This window comes from Lepisma saccharinum, chromosome 18, assembly GCF_977018435.1.
Source record: "Lepisma saccharinum chromosome 18, izLepSacc3.1, whole genome shotgun sequence".
Lineage (NCBI taxonomy): Eukaryota > Metazoa > Arthropoda > Insecta > Zygentoma > Lepismatidae > Lepisma > Lepisma saccharinum.
In genome coordinates this window covers 9,813,440-9,834,085 of record NC_139246.1, presented here as the reverse complement: position 1 = coordinate 9,834,085, position 20,646 = coordinate 9,813,440, and the positions used below count along the sequence as shown (strand labels likewise).

At 36.5% G+C, this 20,646-nt stretch overlaps 1 protein-coding gene and 1 long non-coding RNA gene across 2 annotated transcripts; one reads left to right on the top strand and one right to left on the bottom strand.

The window, feature by feature from the left end:
* Nucleotides 1-201: 201 nt before the first annotated feature.
* On the bottom strand, nucleotides 202-7,402 carry LOC146001831 (uncharacterized). The gene is made up of 3 exons (XM_083139522.1): nucleotides 7,168-7,402; nucleotides 2,214-2,377; nucleotides 202-709 (listed from the first exon to the last, which is right to left on the bottom strand). The coding sequence occupies exons 2-3, from the start codon at nucleotides 2,325-2,327 to the stop codon at nucleotides 449-451; spliced, it is 375 nt and encodes a 124-aa protein (XP_082995648.1). The 5' UTR covers nucleotides 2,328-2,377; nucleotides 7,168-7,402; the 3' UTR covers nucleotides 202-448.
* A 3,696-nt stretch (nucleotides 7,403-11,098) lies between these two features.
* On the top strand, nucleotides 11,099-18,208 carry LOC146001830 (uncharacterized). Its single transcript, XR_014443610.1, has 3 exons — nucleotides 11,099-11,277; nucleotides 16,469-16,655; nucleotides 17,360-18,208. It is a non-coding gene; the product is annotated as an uncharacterized LOC146001830 (long non-coding RNA).
* The last annotated feature ends 2,438 nt before the right edge of the window (nucleotides 18,209-20,646 follow it).

Sequence of the window (20,646 nt, the reverse complement as noted above, 5' to 3'; positions counted from 1 at the left end):
GAAGTTGTTGCAAAATATGAAAAATTGTCTATCTCATTTTTGTAGGTTCACATTAAAATATTTCAATGACCCCTTAGGTACAGGCCTGCACCTTACTATTCTGCTTAAACTATCATGTGTGAAACTATCACAATCAGTAAACTGTTATCACACCTTCACATATTTAAAACAACATGGATAATTAAGAGCCAAGGCTGAAGAACTACAATATTTTTTTTTATTCAAACTGAAATGAAAAGAACTACATCTCTCTATTCCAATGATTTTATATATATAAAAAATACATTTCTTTATTCTGATTAAAATGCAAACAACTAAGAAATGAAATGAAAAATAACATCATACTATCTGTCACAAGCATGCCAACCAATCAAGTTCTCTGAATTAACATTCCTAATTTATCTTCAAAACTGTTGGAAAATAAAAAGATCTAACTTTACAACCTACACTAATGACACAAACATTCCTTCTGGCGCAATCCAGACCTATACTCCTTCAATCGCTTTATCACATTTGCTCTGGCTTCCTTTCCCTCTTCTGTTCCACAATCTGTCGTCTGCACAACAATCTCACAGAATTTCTCCATCTCCAAGCGAAAATTTTCCGTAGCCTTATTCTGGCGTTGTACGAGGCGAAGCTTGTCTTCGTGATACTTTTTCTTGATAACCCAGAAGCGTTTCTCTTTTTCAGGATAAGCTTGAAATATACGCTGCAAAAACACTTGGAAAATTAAAACGAGGCTGATGATCGGGCAAGGTTTGTGATACTTAAGCTAATTCAGTGAAAGGAAGAGGTTGAGTATTTCGGGAAACATCTCTATGAAAAGCTAAATGTAATAGATCACTTAACAGACCAACTTTCGAATTCTTATGATAAAAAACACGGAATGAAAATTAAACAGCGAACAGTATAAACATGCATGAATATTTTTGGCTATTACACTCACATCTTTCTTCCTTGGAGGAACTAGGAAGTTCAGAAACCAGTATGTTTGACCTAATTTATTTTTTCGATTTGAGTTTAGTTAATTTGTCATAAAAAATCACACTTGCAAACAAAAGAGCACCATCAACAGTTACACAGTTCTTAGATTGTAACTACACTGTTTCAATTCTCAACAAGGTAACACATGCAACTATGTAATAAATAAAGGAATGAGAAATTAATGTCAACACTTGTCAGCAAGTGGATTGATTTAAAGTAACGATTTTTTTTAAAAAAAATCACTGATTAAAATCACTTTATAAATAATTTATAGAATAATGTACATAAGGATTTTGTAGATATGAGAATCACTTTTGGTGAAAGAACATTAATCCTGCAATCATTTAATGGGGTTTATTAGGCTCTAAGATAAGGAAATAAAATGCATGTACTGATGGTGTGAAGCTCATACGAAAGGAAACGTAAACATGCATTTCTCTTCATTTAAAATTCAATCATTTTTACATGGAAAAATAGCAAACATTTTGTGCAGAAACATATGCAAAATACTAATCATGTTAAACCATAAATAGTGTAATTATCATTAAACTGTAAATAAACATGGCAGTTGATATTTTTCAAACTACCAATAAAAAAAATCTCCAAAAGACTATCAATATAATTTAAGTTAATATTTTAGAGTACACCCAGAATGTTTTATTTTCACAGGAAGAAAAGTTAATGGAATTATTAGTTTCATTAACACACTCAACGAACATTTCCATAGTAGGTACAGTGTCAGAAATAGACAAATGTATATTTAGATATAATTTTTTATTTGCTTTAATCAAACTGTTCAAATATTTTACAGGGTCGTTTACTATAAGAAACCTATCTATATGTATGGTGCCAAAAACCATACAATCAATGTTAAGCATGTCCATTTTTTAAAAAATAAAATCAATTTAAATAAAAAATCAGATTTAAATAAAAAAAAATAAATTATTTTTTAAAATAAATATCAAGATTTGCCGATTGTCAGCATCAACCTCTGGCTAACGTTGAATTTAGTAAAAAAAAGATGCCTCTAAATGTATTGTTATTAGATCAATGATCTGACGTCAATAACAACTTGATGTGCTTTCTTTGTTTTGTAATACAATGTGTTTATTGTGTTGTAAAACCATGCAGCCATTCCCCTGTAGCCACAATAATCTTCCTAATATCTGGTTATAAGCTACAGTACATGCAATGAAGATGATTCAAGTTTGTAACAAAATTCAACCTACCGTAAATTTACATCTGGGACAGAGTTCGTAAACCACGGGCTGGCGGCACGATGTCCTCCGCTGTCCTTTGGCAATGCGTGGTAAGGAAGGAGAGTTCCTCTCGATGGGTGCCATTGTGGTGTGGTGTTAATTTGCCAAATGATAGGATGTATGGGAGCTGGAACCTGTGTTAAAAAAATCAATGATAGAGTAAATACACTTGGAACTGATAAATAGGGTCTGGAAGTTGATGATTTTTTCTTTTCTGAGCCTTGAAAACAATGCTAAAGCTGATATCAGTCTGTTTCCCTTCAGTTAGAACCAGAAAACATTGGTTTTATTTTGCACTTTTCAGCCTTTTTGGCTTTTAGGTCATTTCTCAGTAATTTTTGCCATCCATATTGCATTTTTCTTCATTTGTGAGGCTTATTTTTCTTTTCCCCTGTTCATTTGTCAATTTTAAATGTATTTACTAGCATAATTTATGTATTTAAATTTCTGATATAGAGAAAGTTCGCTATATGGTCAATGGAAATGAACAATATTATTTTTAACTGAAAGTTTGGCAATGGATTAAATAATTGTGGTACATTTATTTTTCCTCCAACACTTAAAATAAAACACCAAACAACAGGTTCTGATTATTCAACTACTCTGTTGTAATTTATGAAAAAAAATTAGCTTTAATTTTAAGAGCGAAAATAATTTTTAGGTCATTTCTTATATTTTTAGATCATCAACTTCCAAGCCCTACTGATAAATAAAAGGATCGAAGTCACACATATATGAGCTTTCAAAGTGCTTTTTTAAAATATGAACAGGAACATGTTTAAGACAATAACTTGATTTACATTGGAAATATAGAACAGTAATATGGCCTCCGTCATCTACTATTACCTACTACATACTATGTAGCCGGTACCAAGTTCGAAACCCTGTGGAGGCACATAGTGGTTCGGATCACACTTTAAACTGTATGTCCAGTCCTCCTTAGCCTTACTGTGCATAAAGTGGACTTAAAACACCAACTCCATCACTCAATCATTACTATGTAGCCAAGCCTTTAGAGTTTCAAACTGAACATTTGAGTTCTTCGATTAATCAAGATGACAATGAATAAGTAATAAGACTCAATTGAATGAAGGGGCACTCATACCTACGCCGAAGCTTGAAACTGAAACCTTTTGTAGCAAGACCACAATTTAACCACTTATTTGGTTCGCCACCAGCAGAGTTTCAAAGGAGGGGCCTAAAATAATAAAACAGCACTACCACAGATCGTCAATGGTAATTATTATTCACACAACCCCTAGCAAATCACTGTAGCTAAAGGGATGGTGCATAAACAATCTTTTGAAAACCAAGACTAGAGCAGGACTTGTGAAGACGAGAACGAGACGGACCTCCATTGAGGTGAGGAAGACTCTTCATGTTTTCCTTTTTATTTCGGATAATTTACGTAACTTTTCTACCCCTCGGATTAATCGCAAAGACGAGGATGAATGATGTTGGGACAAACACAATGGTACACCCATGTCTTAACCATGGTTTGAACCTCTTGCCTCTGGCTTCGTAGTGGATTAAGATGGTCACCCAAAAATTATTTTAATATGTGACTATTCCAGCCATACAGAGCAGACCAGAGAAAAGTTCACTACAGATACATTGCATAAAAACAAATGTTCAGCAGTATCATATTTTTTTATTAATTTTGTATAACATTAAAGTCTAGTATGGATGTTATGCACCACATAAATTGAGTAAACACAAAGTGTGTATCATTTGCACTGTAGGTCTCGTTAACTTTTCTCAGATGAATTTAATTTGCAGAGTAATAACAACAATTTGTGACATAACAGCCCGTGAGGCCCAGTGCCTTCCTACCAAACATTTACGGTGTCCACCCTCTAAGTAAGTCATTGGCCATCAGTGAGGTGTTATTTTTCACATTTATCAATGCATCATTCAGTATCATTATAAAGATAAAACCCATGTTAATATGGATATTTTGGAAACACACTCATAATTTATTACAGGCATGAGTTTACAATACCGGACCACTCTCCAATTTCTATAAAATTTCACCTACTTACTAATGTCGGTGTCATGATGACGCATCTGTAGTTCATATTTGGCGGTCACTTGTTAAAATTGTACATTTACGTGTAGAACTTGGAAAATAACCTTGCGATTTATCACGGTGATTGTCTACAGACAGCAATTCGGAACAATCTTTCTTTTGCAATTCGCTAATGGTCTCCCATTACGCACAACAATCTTGCTGACGTCAGACGAGGAATGCCTACAAGGTTAGGTTCCATTAGCATAAATACAAAGAAAAATTAATATTTTAGCTAAGAGACTATACCTTGTCTTGCCTGTTGATTTCTTCATGTTGGGACAATGGCGTCTTCCGTGGAATTATTGTTCTTATGGTAGGGTTACGTTACGTTAAGAAAACATAGTTTATTTTGTTTTTTTTCTAGATTTCCATACTTGACCGCCAATTATTACATTCAGATTCGTGATTAGGAGTTCACAATTAGTGAGTAGGCAAAATTTCATAGAAATTTGAGAGTGGTCCGGCATTGTAAACTCGTTCCTTTATTACATGTCATTTCTCGCATTACCAAATTAGTATTATTTGTGAATAATATGAAGATTCTAATAAAACTACTTTATTTACGTACTGCTTGCAGGGAGCTATGTCACCGAGTGAAAGCTGTCTTGTCGAATCTCCACTTTTTGTCGGAGATCAGTTGATGACGTTATCGGGTTCTTTACAGGTTAATATGTCACATTCCGAAGCAACGTGTCTGTCAGTCAAGTTGTTGGTGTAGATTATGAACATTAATAAAACGTTTCCGCAAATCTTGTAGCGTATTAAAAATGCACATACATCAAACTTTAATCAGCTCTCCTGCAAAGCCAGTGCAGATGGACATACGACAACATAGTATTCTGCCATATGTATCACATATTCATAAATATTATCCTATTACGCATTGTTATAATATTATAAGGAACAAGATTACAATACTGGTCCACTCTCCAATTTCTATGAAATTTCACCTACTCACTAATTGTGAACTCCTAATCACGAATCTGCATGTAATAATTTGCGGTCAAGTATGGAAATCTAGAAATAAACTATGTTTTCTTAACGTAATGTAACCCTACCATAAGAACAATACCTCCACGGAAGATGCCATTTTCCCAACATGAAGAAATCAACAGGCAAGACAAGGTATTAATTTTTCTTTGTACTTATGCTAATGGAACCTAACCTAACAGGCCTAACCTAACCCCGTAGGCATTCCTCGTCTGACATCAGCAAGATTGTTGTGCGTAAAGAAAGATGGTTCCGAATTGCTGTGTATGGACAATCACCCTGGTATATTGCAAGGTTATTTTATATGTTCTAAACGTAAATGTACAATTTTAACGTGACTGCCAAATATGAACTACAGATACGTCATCAGGACACCGAAATTAGTAAGTAGGCAAAATTTTATAGAAATTGGAGAGTGGTCCGGTATTGTAAACTCATGCCTATTATAAATTATATATATTAAAAATCACAAACTTACTTGTGTTGAACTTGCTGAACTGATGATTTCGCTGGGGCAGTCTTAACTGGAGTGCAGTGTTGACGACAATGGCGGATGATGATAGATAGTTCCAGTTGATGTTTGGACCACTGTTGTAGTTGTCGTAAGGGGTAAAAATCTGATATTCCCCGGACACATATAACTTCTTCGTTTTGTCAATTTTTGACATTTGTACTTACCTATCTGCTTCGCGGAACATTCTTTAAGGTGTATTAACGTTTTTCGTCCTGGAATCGGTGGGAAATTTAAAGAAATAAATTATTTTAGTTTGAAATTTTTGAGTCCAAATTTTCCACCGATTCCAGACTCCGCCCCTGGGGTAATTGACCTACCGCCCCCAACTGCTAACGTGGCCCCGCCTCCGCTCCGCTTTCTCTATAGACTCCCTGTTAAAGGCATGTTAGAAATTGGCCGGAGTCACCTGCCCCCAAATGAGCCCCAAACTTTTAAATTTGAAGAAATCCATTACATCACACAAAACACCTTCCAGATGTTAGACAATGCTACAGGAACTTATTACCGTAAGTAGTTTCTTCTGTAAAAATGAAGAAATCTGTCCGGGGAAGGTAAGAGTCTAGTTTACGTCATTTTCATAAGGAATACGTGTCATATATCGTTGGAAAGGTTATTGTATAAGGAATTCAACAAACTAAATCCCAAGGCGAGGAACAATTTCCTGGAGGAGAAAATCGAGAAAAACAGATGTTGTCCGGATATGCGTGATTGAACGTGCTGAGGACTTTTTTTGATGATGAAGCACATATTTAGGGGTGAAATGAGTGCTAATGGAACCTAACCTAACAGGCCTAACCTAATCTCGTAGGCATATCTCGTTCCCGTGAATGGTTAGTGACAATAAGTGTAAAAAGAAAAACTTACTTACCCTACGATGGCGGAGCGCTGCTGTGTGCTAGCACGGTTTTGTAAACGGGCAAGGAGGACATAAACTATACTCTAGCCGAGAAGTTAACTGATTTTTACTGATTTACATAGTTGGATTAGGCGTGCTAGATTTTGGGCTCACATAAATTTTCTGTGTGTTACAACCGGTTTCGATTAATGAAATGCGACGAAAGTACTGGGATTGCAAGTTTGTAGTACTTTGAGATCAAAGATCTCGGTTATTTTTGTTTCCCGAGCTCTGGAACCAGTTTTATATTACGTAAAACATAGAAATCTGTCGATTAAAAAAAATCGACGTGCTTTTCGACGGGGGTACAGTGGGTCAAATGCCCCCAAAAACAAACCAGCAAAACATTAGATGGCAAGTCACTTTTTATGTTTAAAAAACCCAGCAAAACCTTAGATGGCAAGTCACTTTTTATATTTAAAACAAAATAATGATGTCTCTCAAAACGACTTACCTGCTGATATGCACAGATTACAAGTGCTATTTCGGTTTCCTTCGATATGACCAGTGTGAAAAACTTCTGCTGGGTGACGCCAACGAACTGAGGGATTCATTAGCTCGCAGATTGCTTATATAGACGGGGTCGCTTAAAGCCAGTCATGACTTTTAACGACCGGCCGCTTAAAGACAGTCGTGGTTTTTTGTAACAGATTCTTTTAGTAACGAACCGGTCGCCTAAATCCAGTCGTGTCGTTTGCGGTATTATATTGGTGTATTACTGATCGCACAAAACTCAAACAACTTTTGGGTTAAGCCCAGCCCTTCGTCTTGTGACACAATGCGGAAAACCTTCGTTGTTAGGTTTAGTCCTAACATAAATACACCGAAATTTGTCGTGACTTGACCAGGAAGGTATTATTTATGCTAAGAGACGTAAATCTAAGAAGCCTAGCCTAACAACGAAAATGATTTTATACGACGTCAGAGGATGTAAGGCGGGGCTTGAACAAAATGTTGTTTGAGTCTTGTCCGATAAGTGAGGTCATGCACGCGTGTTGTTTCCTCCCAAAGCTCAGTCATGCCAACCCTAGTATAATGTAGCTAAGCCTGTTTGAATTAATTTGGCACTAGCAATCTGCACGCAGAGATTCAAAGCAATGATGTAAGCAGAAGAGGGCTGAATGGGCTACAGCTACTCGATTTTTGTATAAAATAAAAAACAAAATGAAAGCAGTAAAGAAGTCGCGAGAACACAAAGTGGTAAGTGATTATAACCCTTCAAAATAAATTACCCTCAATAACCATCATTTGGAGGCACATGGCACAGAGGTCCGGATCCCACTTTAAACTGTAGGTCCATTCCCGATTAGCCTTACTGTGCATAAAGTGGACTTAAAACACCAACTCAAAGAAACAATAACCATATTTGTCTTGAATGACTTCTAAAAACGAAGGTTTAAAATAGTGATTGGAGCTCATATCTTATGAAGAAATTATTTTCTTCTTAATATTAAAAGGATAAGCTACGTTGCTGATGCTTACAACACAGCAGCTAAAAGGAGAACGTACTTTTCCTCTTTGGCGAGAAAAAGGACTTAAAATTTGTTGCTTCAGTGCATAGCGTATGGGCGTAAGTTGGAACCTAACTTTTGGGTGTGGGTAGAATAAAAACAAAAATCCCATAAAAATAGCGTCCAGGACTATTGATTTTGCTAAGTAACTGTTACATTAGCGAAATCTAGCAAACAATTATTTCAAGAACTACAGATGTTGCTGGCCTCCCCAATGGCGCAGTGGCAGCATCGTTGCCTTGTAATCAATGGGTCTCGGATTCGATACCCGGTGGAGGCACATGGTGCTTCGGATTCCACTTTAAACTGTAGGTCCAGTCCCGATTAGCCTTACTTATACACTAACGTGAACTTAAAACACAAATTCAATCAAGTGTCGTTTGAGATCCGTCGATATGTCTAAACAAGCGACCGCAAACTTCAATTTTGCATTTTTTTATTCTATTTTTTTCAAGAAGTCGCGTAGTGACTCGCGAGAATTGTGAAAATTCCACGCCATTGGAAAATGTTTGGTCGCATTCTGGCGGCGTTATTGCGAACGTTCTTCCCGGTATTGATTTCGCATCCCCTTGTGTGCTCTCAAATGATGCTGAATCTACATCCATGTCACTAAATAATGTTGAAGAAGTGCTTTGTGAATCATCTAGAAGTGATAAATGTGTTGCTCTTTAAACTTAATTTTGAACGAGGGCCTCCCCGATGACGTAGCGGTAATTTCGTCACTTTGTCAAGGGGTTTCGGATCCTATTTGTTTCAGATAAAACAAAAAAAAAAAAAAAAAAAAAACTACAAAAGTGAACGTCATGTATAAAACATGAAAGGTCCAAGTCTTAGAAGTCAGTACAGTATATTACAAGTGAAGGACAGGAACCGCCGTTCTGCATCGACTATTAATGGGAGTATGCTTTTGTATGAAAAGTATTTCTCCGTGTGTGAACTTAAATAAACAAAATCAATGCTCAGGTCGATGTGAAAAACGTCATTGTATGATTGCCGGCCCCCGTGGTGGAGTGGTTAGCACATCGCGCTACGACGCCATCAGGAGTCCCGGGTTCGAATCTCGGCCTGGGCATGGATGTTTTTGAGTGTCCATTCATCAATTTCATCGTATCACGACTCAGGGGTGCTCACAGGGGGGGTTCATGACGCGCCTGCGTCATGGGAATTTTTTTAGGGGAAAAAATTTTATACCAATTCTATATATCTTCACACAAAAATGGGGGGGGGGGTCGTATCGTTTGATAGACTTGTTATTGATTTTTAGTTTTGGTCATTATGTATAGTTTTTCTACCTACCTGTGGGTGTTCGCGGCGATAGGGTTGAAATGAAACACTACCTCTTACGCCTTTAGAATCGGTTTGAATGGAGGAGGGGGCGTGGTATTCGCATGTACAGGATAAGGTTGACTAAAGTATCTAAAGTAAACATATATTGCTTAAATATGTCTGTGTTTTACAAAGACCCAACCTTCGACGGAAGTCAATTCTAGGGGAGCAAGTGGGGGTACAAACATTGATGACCAAGGACCTGCAGGGGGGCACAGAGGAGCAATTACCCCCTTCGATTTCAAATTTTATACATATTAAAATACATTTTGTAAAATTGTCTTGCTTGCTTCGCTCGCATTATTGCTTTTCTCGTTTTCGTCAAATTCAGAGCTGTAGCTAGGGGCGGCGGGAGTCGGCCATGGAAACCGAATAATCTAGAAAAAAGTTGTAAAAGAGAGAATGCATGGCGTCCAGTGAAATTATTTGCGCCCTATTAAATCAACATTGTTTTCAATTGCAAAAATTGGATCTAAAAATTTTATTGCTCGCTTCGCTCGCATTCCACTTGTTTTATCTAATGTGATGTATTTAAATAATATGTGTTGCATATTTGTATTGAAGAAGATTTGAATACGTACACAATTTACTAGTGTTAGCTTGTTGAATATGTATTTTCTATTCTATGTCGCCGCATGTGGCATATGTGTAAAACATATGTTGTACATGAAAGTTACACATGTATCTTCGGATTGTATTTACCATTCATTTTCTGCCATTCAAAAATACGTTATTAGCTAATGTGAAATTGGCGGTTGAAAAAATATTTTAAATCGTTTGTTCCAAACAAATGCTTTAGCACAGACTTCTAACCAGTTTTTGCGTAATTTATGAGGATAATAACGTCTTTGATAGTAGTAATAATAATAAAGTCATTATTAATGTTATTATTATTATTATTGGTACGTTTATCTTGGTACTTGCCGCCCCCAGACAAAAATTAGTGGTTGCACCTCTGCTATTATATTTTTCCGCAAATTTTGTCTGACAAAAATAATTTGAGTAATTCATTCTGTATAAACGGAGGAGGAATGTTCTACCTTTTTTGGGGAAGTGCGTCATGGGCCTTGGGGGAGGGGGATGGGCACCCCTGTCACGACTCATCCCCATGCCTGATTCCCTACATTAATTAAATTAAATTAATTGACAAATTAAGAAAAGTCAAGTGATTACAACCACAATTTGCCGATTCGAGGACATTTCGGTGAGTTCAATTCAGATTCCTTCCACCTTAAATACACCACTCGTCTGTTACGTGAAGGTGAAGTTTTTCAACGACAGTTTGTTAGCTTCCTTCGTGATTAAGTAGAATATAATGCTATACAAGCTATTAATACTAACATTTATAACCAATCTTGGAAACAGGTGCGTGTGGGCATAAAATATATTCATAAGAAATTCTTAAACAAAAGCGCGAGGACAAAAATACTGTCCTTTTGCCATGCGCGTATGGTCTTTGCCATAGACAAATCTTTCCCCCCTGGGTCTTTCCGTGGTCTGAGGTTGGCAACGATGGTACCAAGTGTTTTCAAAAACGTCTGTGGCTGCCTTGACCTGCACCTGTAATGATGGAGACGGTTGCTGGTCGCCTAAAGACAATCCTGTCTTTAAGCAAGCGACTCTATTCGTATATATAATCGATCTGTGAGCTGAGATATACCTCACTTTTTGGCGTCACTCAGAAGAAGGTATTAGCACTGTCCTGCCGTGTGCATATCCGTCAGCAGGTAAGTTAGTTTTAAGCATTTCATTGGTAATGTTTTCGAATGTTTAATGATTGTTCGCAATTTTATAGGAGCATTAAGAAGTGCTTTAGAATACTGGAAACTACGGTAACACTTTACTATACCAGAGACTGATTTCTTCAAATTTACAGGAGAAAGTACTTACGCAAATCATTTTCTGTAGCGTTGGTGATGTTCGGGAATGTAGTTTTGATCCATTTTAATGCGAATGCATGTGGTTTTGTACGAAAATCTATTTCCGACGCGCTATTGCTGCTGCCGCCATTTGCTTTCTGCACGAGAGCACAATACGCTCCGTATTGTCCGTATATGCTAAATTGAATGAAAGGAGTGCTAATGGAACCTAACCTAACCTAGTAGGCATACCTCGTCCCCGTGATGGTTCGTGGGGCTATCGTGAATTTTTGGGCTAATGTCAATGGTTTTTGGGGCTACCCGTGGATGGTTTGTGGGAAATAAGGAACAACAGTAAGTACTCGTTAATGTAAGAAATAGACATTATTTTTGTTAGAAATTCATTATTTCACCTAAATAAATGTTCCGCAATGCAGAATAGTACGTTAGCAATGTAAAAAATTTCAAAATAAATCATTGATAGGTGTGTGTGTCCTACTGTGGAGGAAAGGGGGGCGTTTACCTACTGTACACCACCCTTCGAGAATTTCGTTTTAATTGACAGATTTCGATGTTTTACTAAATAGAAAAATTGTTCCAGCATGCGAAAAGCACACATAGCGAAGATATTTTATCATAAAATATGACCGCTTAAAACCTGTCATCTGGGAGCAGTGACGGCGCCAGCCTAAAATAAGTGTGTGTGGGGGGGGGGGCGGGGGGGGGGGGGGCTACAGATTTCGGAGTCAAATTCTCGTGGGGCTAACTAATATCGCCTAAAAGATAATTGGTAATTTGGGAACGGTTTCATACATCGGAGACATATTTCTTCATTTTTACAGAAGAAACTACTTACGGAAATGAGTTTCTCTAAGGTTTACAACGTTAGTCGAGGTATTTTCTTTCATCGTGGTATCTATTTGACCAGGAAATCATGTCAGTGTTTCCAACCCCCCTTTTTTTAATATGCTTGCCTAACCTAACCTTATCGGAATGATTGATTGATTTGGTGTTTCAAGTCCACTTTATGCACAGGAAGGCTAATTGGGACTGGACCTACAGTTTGAAGTGGGATCCGAACCACTTGTGCCTCCACCGGGTATCGAACCCGGGACCCCTCAATTACAAGGCAAAGACGCTACCACTGCGCCATCGGGGAGGCCCCCTTATCGGAATGGTTCGTGGCGCTATCCGTCAGCTACCCGTGCATAATGTACAATTTGCATACCTGACAAACGCGATAGTAGGTATTTTTCGGTGAGGAAGGTTTAAAACACTGATATTCGAAAACAAAAGAAGCAATATCATTCGCAAAGTAAGCGATATCGCACCGTTACGTGCGTTTGGTAGCACTTAGAAAAATGTGTTATTTTAGTAGAAAAAGTGGTTATTTTCGTGTAAAAAGCATAATAAATTGCACCTTGAACTATGTTCCGCAATACACAACTGGTAAGTACAAACCATGCAAAACATAAAATATCCGATTTCAATGAGTCTCCGATCTATGAAACTGATATCAGATAATTATGTAATACTTTACTACGGTATATCATTTTACCAGTGACCTACTTTACAGTCAGATCCAAAGAAATCACTGAGATGTTATATAGCATTTTGTTCCACAGGCAAGAATCTTTTATGTCAAATAAAATGCAATAATTGTATTGTTTTCTTTTCCTAAGCCATTATCGAGAGGAATAGTATCACATAGTTACTATTCATATGAACGGTAAACAAAATACACCATAAGAAATACACTCATCAACTCGCTGGATATATGTATAAATACTTCACTCACATAACACTATTTCTATGTAAAGAATGTGACTTTTTTGTTCAAATAAGAAAATAACCACAGCAAGAAACTACGATAAGGTACGTCTGTTTTTATGAGCAGCTACAACCTTGTTTAAATCCAAAGATTTTGCAAGTTCTTTCTCAAAGGACAGAATAGATATAGCATTCAACCTCTTATTACCATTTTGGTTATGAAGGCAACACTTGCTTTGCCGTAAGCAGTGGTTGATGGGGGTGGGAAACATTTCAATAACACAAAGCTTATAAACTTCAAAAATTTTAAATATTTCAACCATTGCAAGCATCTGCTGAAGGGTCTTTATTTTGAGTTCCTTTCTGCCTCAGTGTGCCATAACTCTAAACTGTTCAAATTACAACAGTAGGGAGCGGTGAAAGATTGTAGCTTTTCGAACATTAGAAAAGTGGCACTAACTTAATAAAGTAGGCATCAAATAAACAAACCACCCTTAAATAGAAAGTACGTTAATTATGACATTTTCTCTCCCATGATGAAATATCTTACTTTTTCTTGTTCAACGACTGAAATTCAGAACTGAGGGTTAAAAATGCGGGGGATGCCGAAATCCCGTCCACTTAGGAGGTGCCACTCACAAGGAACAATAATATTTATTACTACTTCGGTATGGTCCCAACATTTTTCACTCTTTTATTTCGTGATTTTTAACATTCGTATTTATCTATTCTGCATTGCGAGAGATTCTTCAAGGTGGTATTTTGCTTTTTTCACGAAAATAATTTGAATTTTTGACATCAGGAGTAATTTTTGTTCTTCCTTTTTTCGCTTGCGAAACAGACAATATTGCGATACAGCTTGACTAGCGTGGTAGATCATCAGTGGGTATGCAGTGTTTCCAACCTTCTCAACCGAAAAATCCCCACGATCCATGCACAGCAAGGTTAGGTTAGGTTCGGCAAACATAGTTAAAATTGTCAACACGCGTAGCCCCACGAACCATTCACAGATAGCCCCACGAACCATTCACAGATAGCCCCACGAACCATTCACAGATAGCCCCACGAACCATGCACGGATAGCCCCACAAACCATGCACGGGGCAAGATTAGGTTAGGCAAACATAGTTTAAATTGTCATCTTCTTGCAAAACAACGGTGTGGTTGGAAACACAGATAGGGTCTTATGTCATCAAACATACACAACATCTGGTTCACGTAGCGGAAGGAAATGAAAGCAATGGCAATTGTATGTCAGAAAAATATTTCTGTTGAAAAATACATGAATTCCCGGTGAAATACATTCCACGATGAAAGAAAATACCTCCACGAACTTCTAAATGCTACAGAAACTCATATCCGTAAGAAGTTTCTTCTGTAAAAATGAAGAAATCCGTTGGGACAATATCAAAGTGTTACCATTTTTACTACAAATTCACTTCCACTAGGAGACAAATACATTGACATAAAAGCAATGAATATAGTTGCAACTCTTGCACTGGGCATTTTTATTAGTGAAGATAACTGCTGAAGATTTTTTTTTTTTTTCAGAATATATTGTGCATAAATACTGCAAAGAATTGGATCAATAATTTTAGATTTGCTTCAAAGATTGATTGGATTCTTCTGCACAGAATCAAGTTTGTCCACTATGGTGGTACTGCAGAAATTATTTCCTAACCTCACAAATTATAATTAATTAACATGTAGGACTAGGACTGCAAGCAAGAAAATTGCCCAAGCCTGCTGATATTCCAACCGTATTTCAATGATTACTTGATTGAATTTGTATTAAGGTCTATTATATGCACAGAGGCTAATCGGTATGAGAGCTACAGCTTCTAGTGGAATTGAATTGAATTGTATTTTAAGTCCAGTTTATGCACAGATAGGTTAATCAGGACTGGACCTACAGTTTAAAGTGGGATCCGAAGCACTGTGCAATGTGCCTCCACCGGGTATCGAACTCGGGACCCCTTATTACAAGTTGACAACGTTGCCAATATGCCAAAGGGGAAGCCCATGTAGTGGAATCTGAGTGACTTAATGAAATGTTACTCCACTGGGATCGAACCTGGGACCCCTTGATATGAAGGCAGCAATTCTATTGCTAGACCAATTGGGAGGCCAATTTTAATATTTCCAATGTTTTAGCGTTTAGGAATTAGGTAGTTTGTGTACTCTTTCATTCTTTAATTTCGTATTGCTCCCTCTCAATATTTCCAGTGATAAGGATAGGAAGGTTTGACTTGCTGTCTCATGCATAGCGTGTACTTGCTTATCGTTTGGACGTTTACTGCATTTACACGTGGTTCCTACGTTGAAACTTTGTAATGTGAATCATGTGAGTTAAACTTCAACAGTTTGTCTTCATGTTGATGCCTTGTCTGATTTTCTATCATAAATAGTAACATGATAATAACTGTGTAAAGTTGCACGCATCATTCATTTTGATGTATTTCATCTTAAGATCAGCTGCAATTTTCTGCTACATTTTTTAAGTGATGTAATTGAATAAAGTGAACGTCAGTTACATTTGTCCCCCCCCCCCCCACACCACACAACAATGCTGTGCCATGGTTGCTTTTGGTCACATGGTCACTTTCATGTACACTTGCCACTAACATATGCCTTTGTGACCTCCCGTTCCTCACTAACCTACTTCCATATAACATCTGAATGTACTGTGTTCGGCTGTTCTCGCTTTGATATTTTTCTTGTTACGTATTTAGGCATGTGGGGAAAACTGACCCCCAAGCGTGAGACTGACGTTAACTTTGTACTATTAGATCACTTAGAAAGAAAGTTCAGCTTCACTGAAGCACTCAAGTGTAGTATATTTCTCAGTGTTGCAATCTCACATTTGAATATCGAAGTGGAGCACTGGTATCCTATGTGCCTAATGGAGGGTTAAGGACACCCACATAGTTTGTCTACTTGTGGTTTTGCAATAAAAGGTTTGAGGTTCAAGACCTGGCCTAGGCATGAGTGCCCCTTTGTTCAATTTAATCTAAATATGTATTCATTCTTATCTTGATCAATCGAAGAACTGTTTTCAGTTTGCAAGTCTAGATGCTTGTCTGCACAGTATGTATTAGGTAACAGTGGATGAAGAAAACCAGATTACGGTTCTATATTTGCAATGTAAATCAAGTTATTGTCTTACACATGCGTTTGTTCAAACTTTAAAACAGCACTTGTAGAATTCATACAAGTGACTTAGGCTCTTTTATTTATCAGTTAGAAATATGTTTACTTGATCATTGGATTCTTTTTTAACTTCTTCTAGTAACACTGGTTCCAGCTCCCATAGATCCTTGCATCATTTGGCAACTTAACACCACACCACAATGGCACCCATCAAGAAGAACTCGCCCTGCTGTTCATGCACTGAGCTACCTCGTAATGCTGAAGCCCTGAGAAGAGCCGGGAACCACCAGTCTGCGAAATCCTCTAACTGTTATTGTGCAATTGAGGTTGGTTGAATTTTCTTATAAACTTGTAACATCTCCATTGCATGTACATATATTGTATAACCATATATTAGGAAGATTATTGTGGCTACAGGGTAATGGCTGCATCTTTTTTTAAGCATAAGACACACATTGAGTTGTTACTAACACCAATTCTTGTTTGTCACATTGGTTATCTCAATATCATTGATCTAATAAAAAACGAAGCATTTTTTATTAAATTCAACCTTAGCCAGAAAATAATGATGATGAGTATTGAAATTAACTCCTTATTTATATATTTATTATATAGTTTCATGTGTTATCTTGTTAATTGAGAAGTGAAACAGTGTAGATACAATTAGAAACTTATAATTGTTGATGGTACTGTTTTGTTTGAGAGTGTGATTTTTTATGACGACAAAATAAATAAATATAAATCATATCAAACATCCTGATTTCTGATCTTAGTTCTTGTAAAAAAGAAAAATATAAGAATAATAGCCAAAAATATTCATGTGTTTATATGCTAATCGGTATTTAATTTTCATTCCATGTTTGTTCTTATAAGAATCGTAAAGTTAGTCTGTTAAGCGATCTATTAGATTTAGCTTCTCCTAGAGATGTTTGACGAAATACCCAACCTCTTTCTTACACTGATTTAGCATAATTATCACAGACCTCACCGGATCTTTTGCCTCATTTTAATTTGCCAAGTATTTTTGCAGTATACCTTTCAAGATTGTCCCGAAATATACCAACGTTTCGTGGAGATGAGGAACACCTACGAGAGAGAGTTGTTTCTCGTGGATACACATTCGATTATGTTGAAGAGAGCTTTCGACTTGGAAATGAAGAAGCTCTTTGAGGTGGAGTAGGATCTTCTGTAGGATGAGAGGATTCGGAACCTGAAACAACATTCTCAAAACTAGTAAAGGAGTACTGGATTGTACCGGTGTTGGAAAATTAAGAAAATTCAAGAGAAAAAATATTTGTGTGATTGGTGCAGGTGCTAGTTAGATCGTTATCTTTTTCAGCCATGTTGAAGTTAAGTTAAATACAGAGAACGTGATTGGTTGTGAAATGTTTTCAATGAACCAATGTGTTGGATGTGCACGGTATTTATTTCAGTTTGCTTTTTTGTGATGATTAACCACGTACTTAGTTGTAATCTTTCAAAAGTCTGGCAAAATTGGTATTCGTTTACTGAATCTTTATTATTGGTGCAGTCGGGATAATTTTTGTTTAGAATTATTGAAAGAAGCTGGGATTCTCACTACTCGTTGTAATTATCCCTTAATTTTGAGTTATTTGGATTGTTTGCCAGGCAGAGATACAATGAAAAGAATTTTAACTTGCATTTCAGTAATTGAATATAAATGCTAAATTGCTCCAGACTACAAATTCATCATGTATGGTTTTAAATTATCAATATAGATTTGCTTTTTTTTGTGTGTTCATGCTGTTTCATTTCAAATGGAATAAATGTATAGTTCTTTGCATTGTAATCAATAAAGAAATGTAATTTTAAAAAAAAATCATTAAAGAGATGTAGTTCTTTTCATATCAATAAAGATGAAAAAAAAAATACTTTTAGTTATTCAGCCTTTGTTCTTAATTATCCATGTTGTAAATATGTGTATGTGTGGTAAAATTTCCTGATTTTGATAGATTGACATATTGTCGATTTAATGCTATTCTGTCGTATGTCCATTTGGACTAATTCTTCAGGAGAGCTGTTGAAGTTGAATTCATATGGTTTTAGAATACGCTACAGGAATTGCACAAATATTTTATTAATGTTGGTAATTTACAGAATACAGCTTGTTCAGAATGTTATGCATGAATATATACAGAACACAATAATGTCATTTACTCATTTCTGACAAAAATGTGGAGATACAACAAAACAGTATTCAGAGGGTGACATGGTTGTTTAAAAAGAAGAATAATAAAAGGTGACTTACGTGGAGACACACAAATATCAACTTCTCTTTCACATAGTACACCTTGGACAAGTGCTGGTGGACAAGTGCTGGAAGAAAGGGAGGGGGGTTTCGCAAAGCACCTTCCTCCCTGTCACATCGTTACCATGTCAAAGCATAGGAGCATCTGAAATAATTCATGAACCTTTCCTGGTGGCGAATGATGATGAGGTTTTCTCAGGATATCAACCAGGTGATTTCCGGATAGGCTTTCCAGCTTCATTCCCTGAAGATGAGAGTGACGTTAGCTCTCAAAAGCTCGGAAGCCTTTCCGGAAATCACCTGGTTAATATCCTGAGAAAACCTCTCATAGGAGTATCCATCGAGTTAAATATTCCACATCAGGTACTGCCTGGATTGCATTCTTCAAGAGTAACCGAGGTGCTGGCATTAGGACTTACAGCCAGTGGGACTCGTGTTGCGTGTTGTATATATTTGATAGGTTTTGCACGAATTGTCTTTCGTTCTTATCTTTGCTATTAGCAAAAAGTGGCAGAAAAGTATAATAAAATAAATCAATAAAAAACAGAAGAATGAAGAATTGTGAACTTTTTCACCTTTGTCTTGATTTAACATTATTTCAGTGCGTCCAGTGAACATTTGCAATCACTTTGAATCAGACACTGACATAACGTGCATTATACAGCAAAGGAAAAAAGAAATATGTAGTTTAAAAAAAAAACAGGGTCCTTTTGATGACACTTTCTCCATCCATAATTTGCAGGGCCAAATCAAATTAGTTTTCATTTACGTCACACGAGCATTGGTTCACTTTGAAACTGTTATTAGTTTTTAACATGAAGTTTTCATTGTGAACACAGTCAATGGCTTGCGCAGAGGAAGTAAGTGTATTAAAAAAAGAATGTCAAATGCTATAATGTGTAAAGAGAAATTGAACTAACTAACTAACTAGCTCTCTAGCCTTCTTAAACCCAAAGGTTCATGGCTGCAGCAACACAGGCCTTCCATCTGTCCCTATCTTGAGCAAGATCTATATACTCTTTTCCATCCCTACAGATTTCCTTTAGGTCCATCTCAACGTTGTCCCTCCATCTTCGTCTTGGCCTTCCTATAGGTCTCTTACCATCAGGTTTCCCAACAAGAATCCTGTGAACTACTCTTTCCTCTCCCATTCGTGCCACATGGCACATAAGTCTTCTTGATTTAATTATTCTAATAATATCTGGACATGAATACAAATTATGTAGTTCTAAATTATGTAACCTTCTCCACTCACCTGTTTCCTCATCCCTTTTAGGTCCAAATATTTTCCTAAGGATCTTATTTTCAAATACTCTCAATTTATGTTCCTCTTTCAATGTAAGGGACCAAGTTTCACATCCATATAATACTACAGGCAAAATTACGGTTTTGTATATTTTAACTTTTAGTTTCTTAGATATTAAACAAGAAGACAAAAGTTTATGAAGAGAGAAGTAACATGCATTTCCTGAATTAAGCCTACTTTTTATTTCCTCTTTAATATAATTTTCATTTGTTAATATTACTCCTAAGTATTTGAATTTGGAAACTGGTTCAAACGAGTTGTTATCAATAATTAGATTTTGATTATTACCTAACACTTGGTTTTGGCCTGTAAGCATGTATTTAGTTTTCTCTTTGTTAACTTCCAAACCTATCTTTTAGCAGTTTTGAAAAATATTTTAGCATTATTCTTAATTGTATTTATATCATCCCCTAATAAGTCTACATCATCTGCATATGCTAACAACTGAGTCATACCATTTAATTTTAGTCCGTTAGTTTCTTTTACCTTCCTAACAGCATATTCTAAGGCAAAATTAAAGAGCAATGGAGATAATGCATCTCCTTGTTTTAACCCATCATGAATTGTAAATTTGTCAGACACATTAATACCCACACGAATTTTACTTTCTGTTTCACTGGTGCATGCTTTTAGCATACTAACAAGCTTCTTAGGTATTCCAAACTCAACTAATATATTATATAATTTATCTCTTTTGACTGAATCATATGCTCTTTTGAAATCAATGAATAGCTGATGGACA

Excerpts from the sequence above, each read along its gene's own strand:
- LOC146001831 (XM_083139522.1), bottom strand. The coding sequence starts at position 2,327 with ATGGCACCCATCGAGAGGAACTCTCCTTCCTTACCACGCATTGCCAAA. Across the intron at positions 710-2,213 it reads GTCCCAGATGTAAATTTACG|CGTATATTTCAAGCTTATCC; the intron begins GTAGGTTGAATT and ends GTGTTTTTGCAG.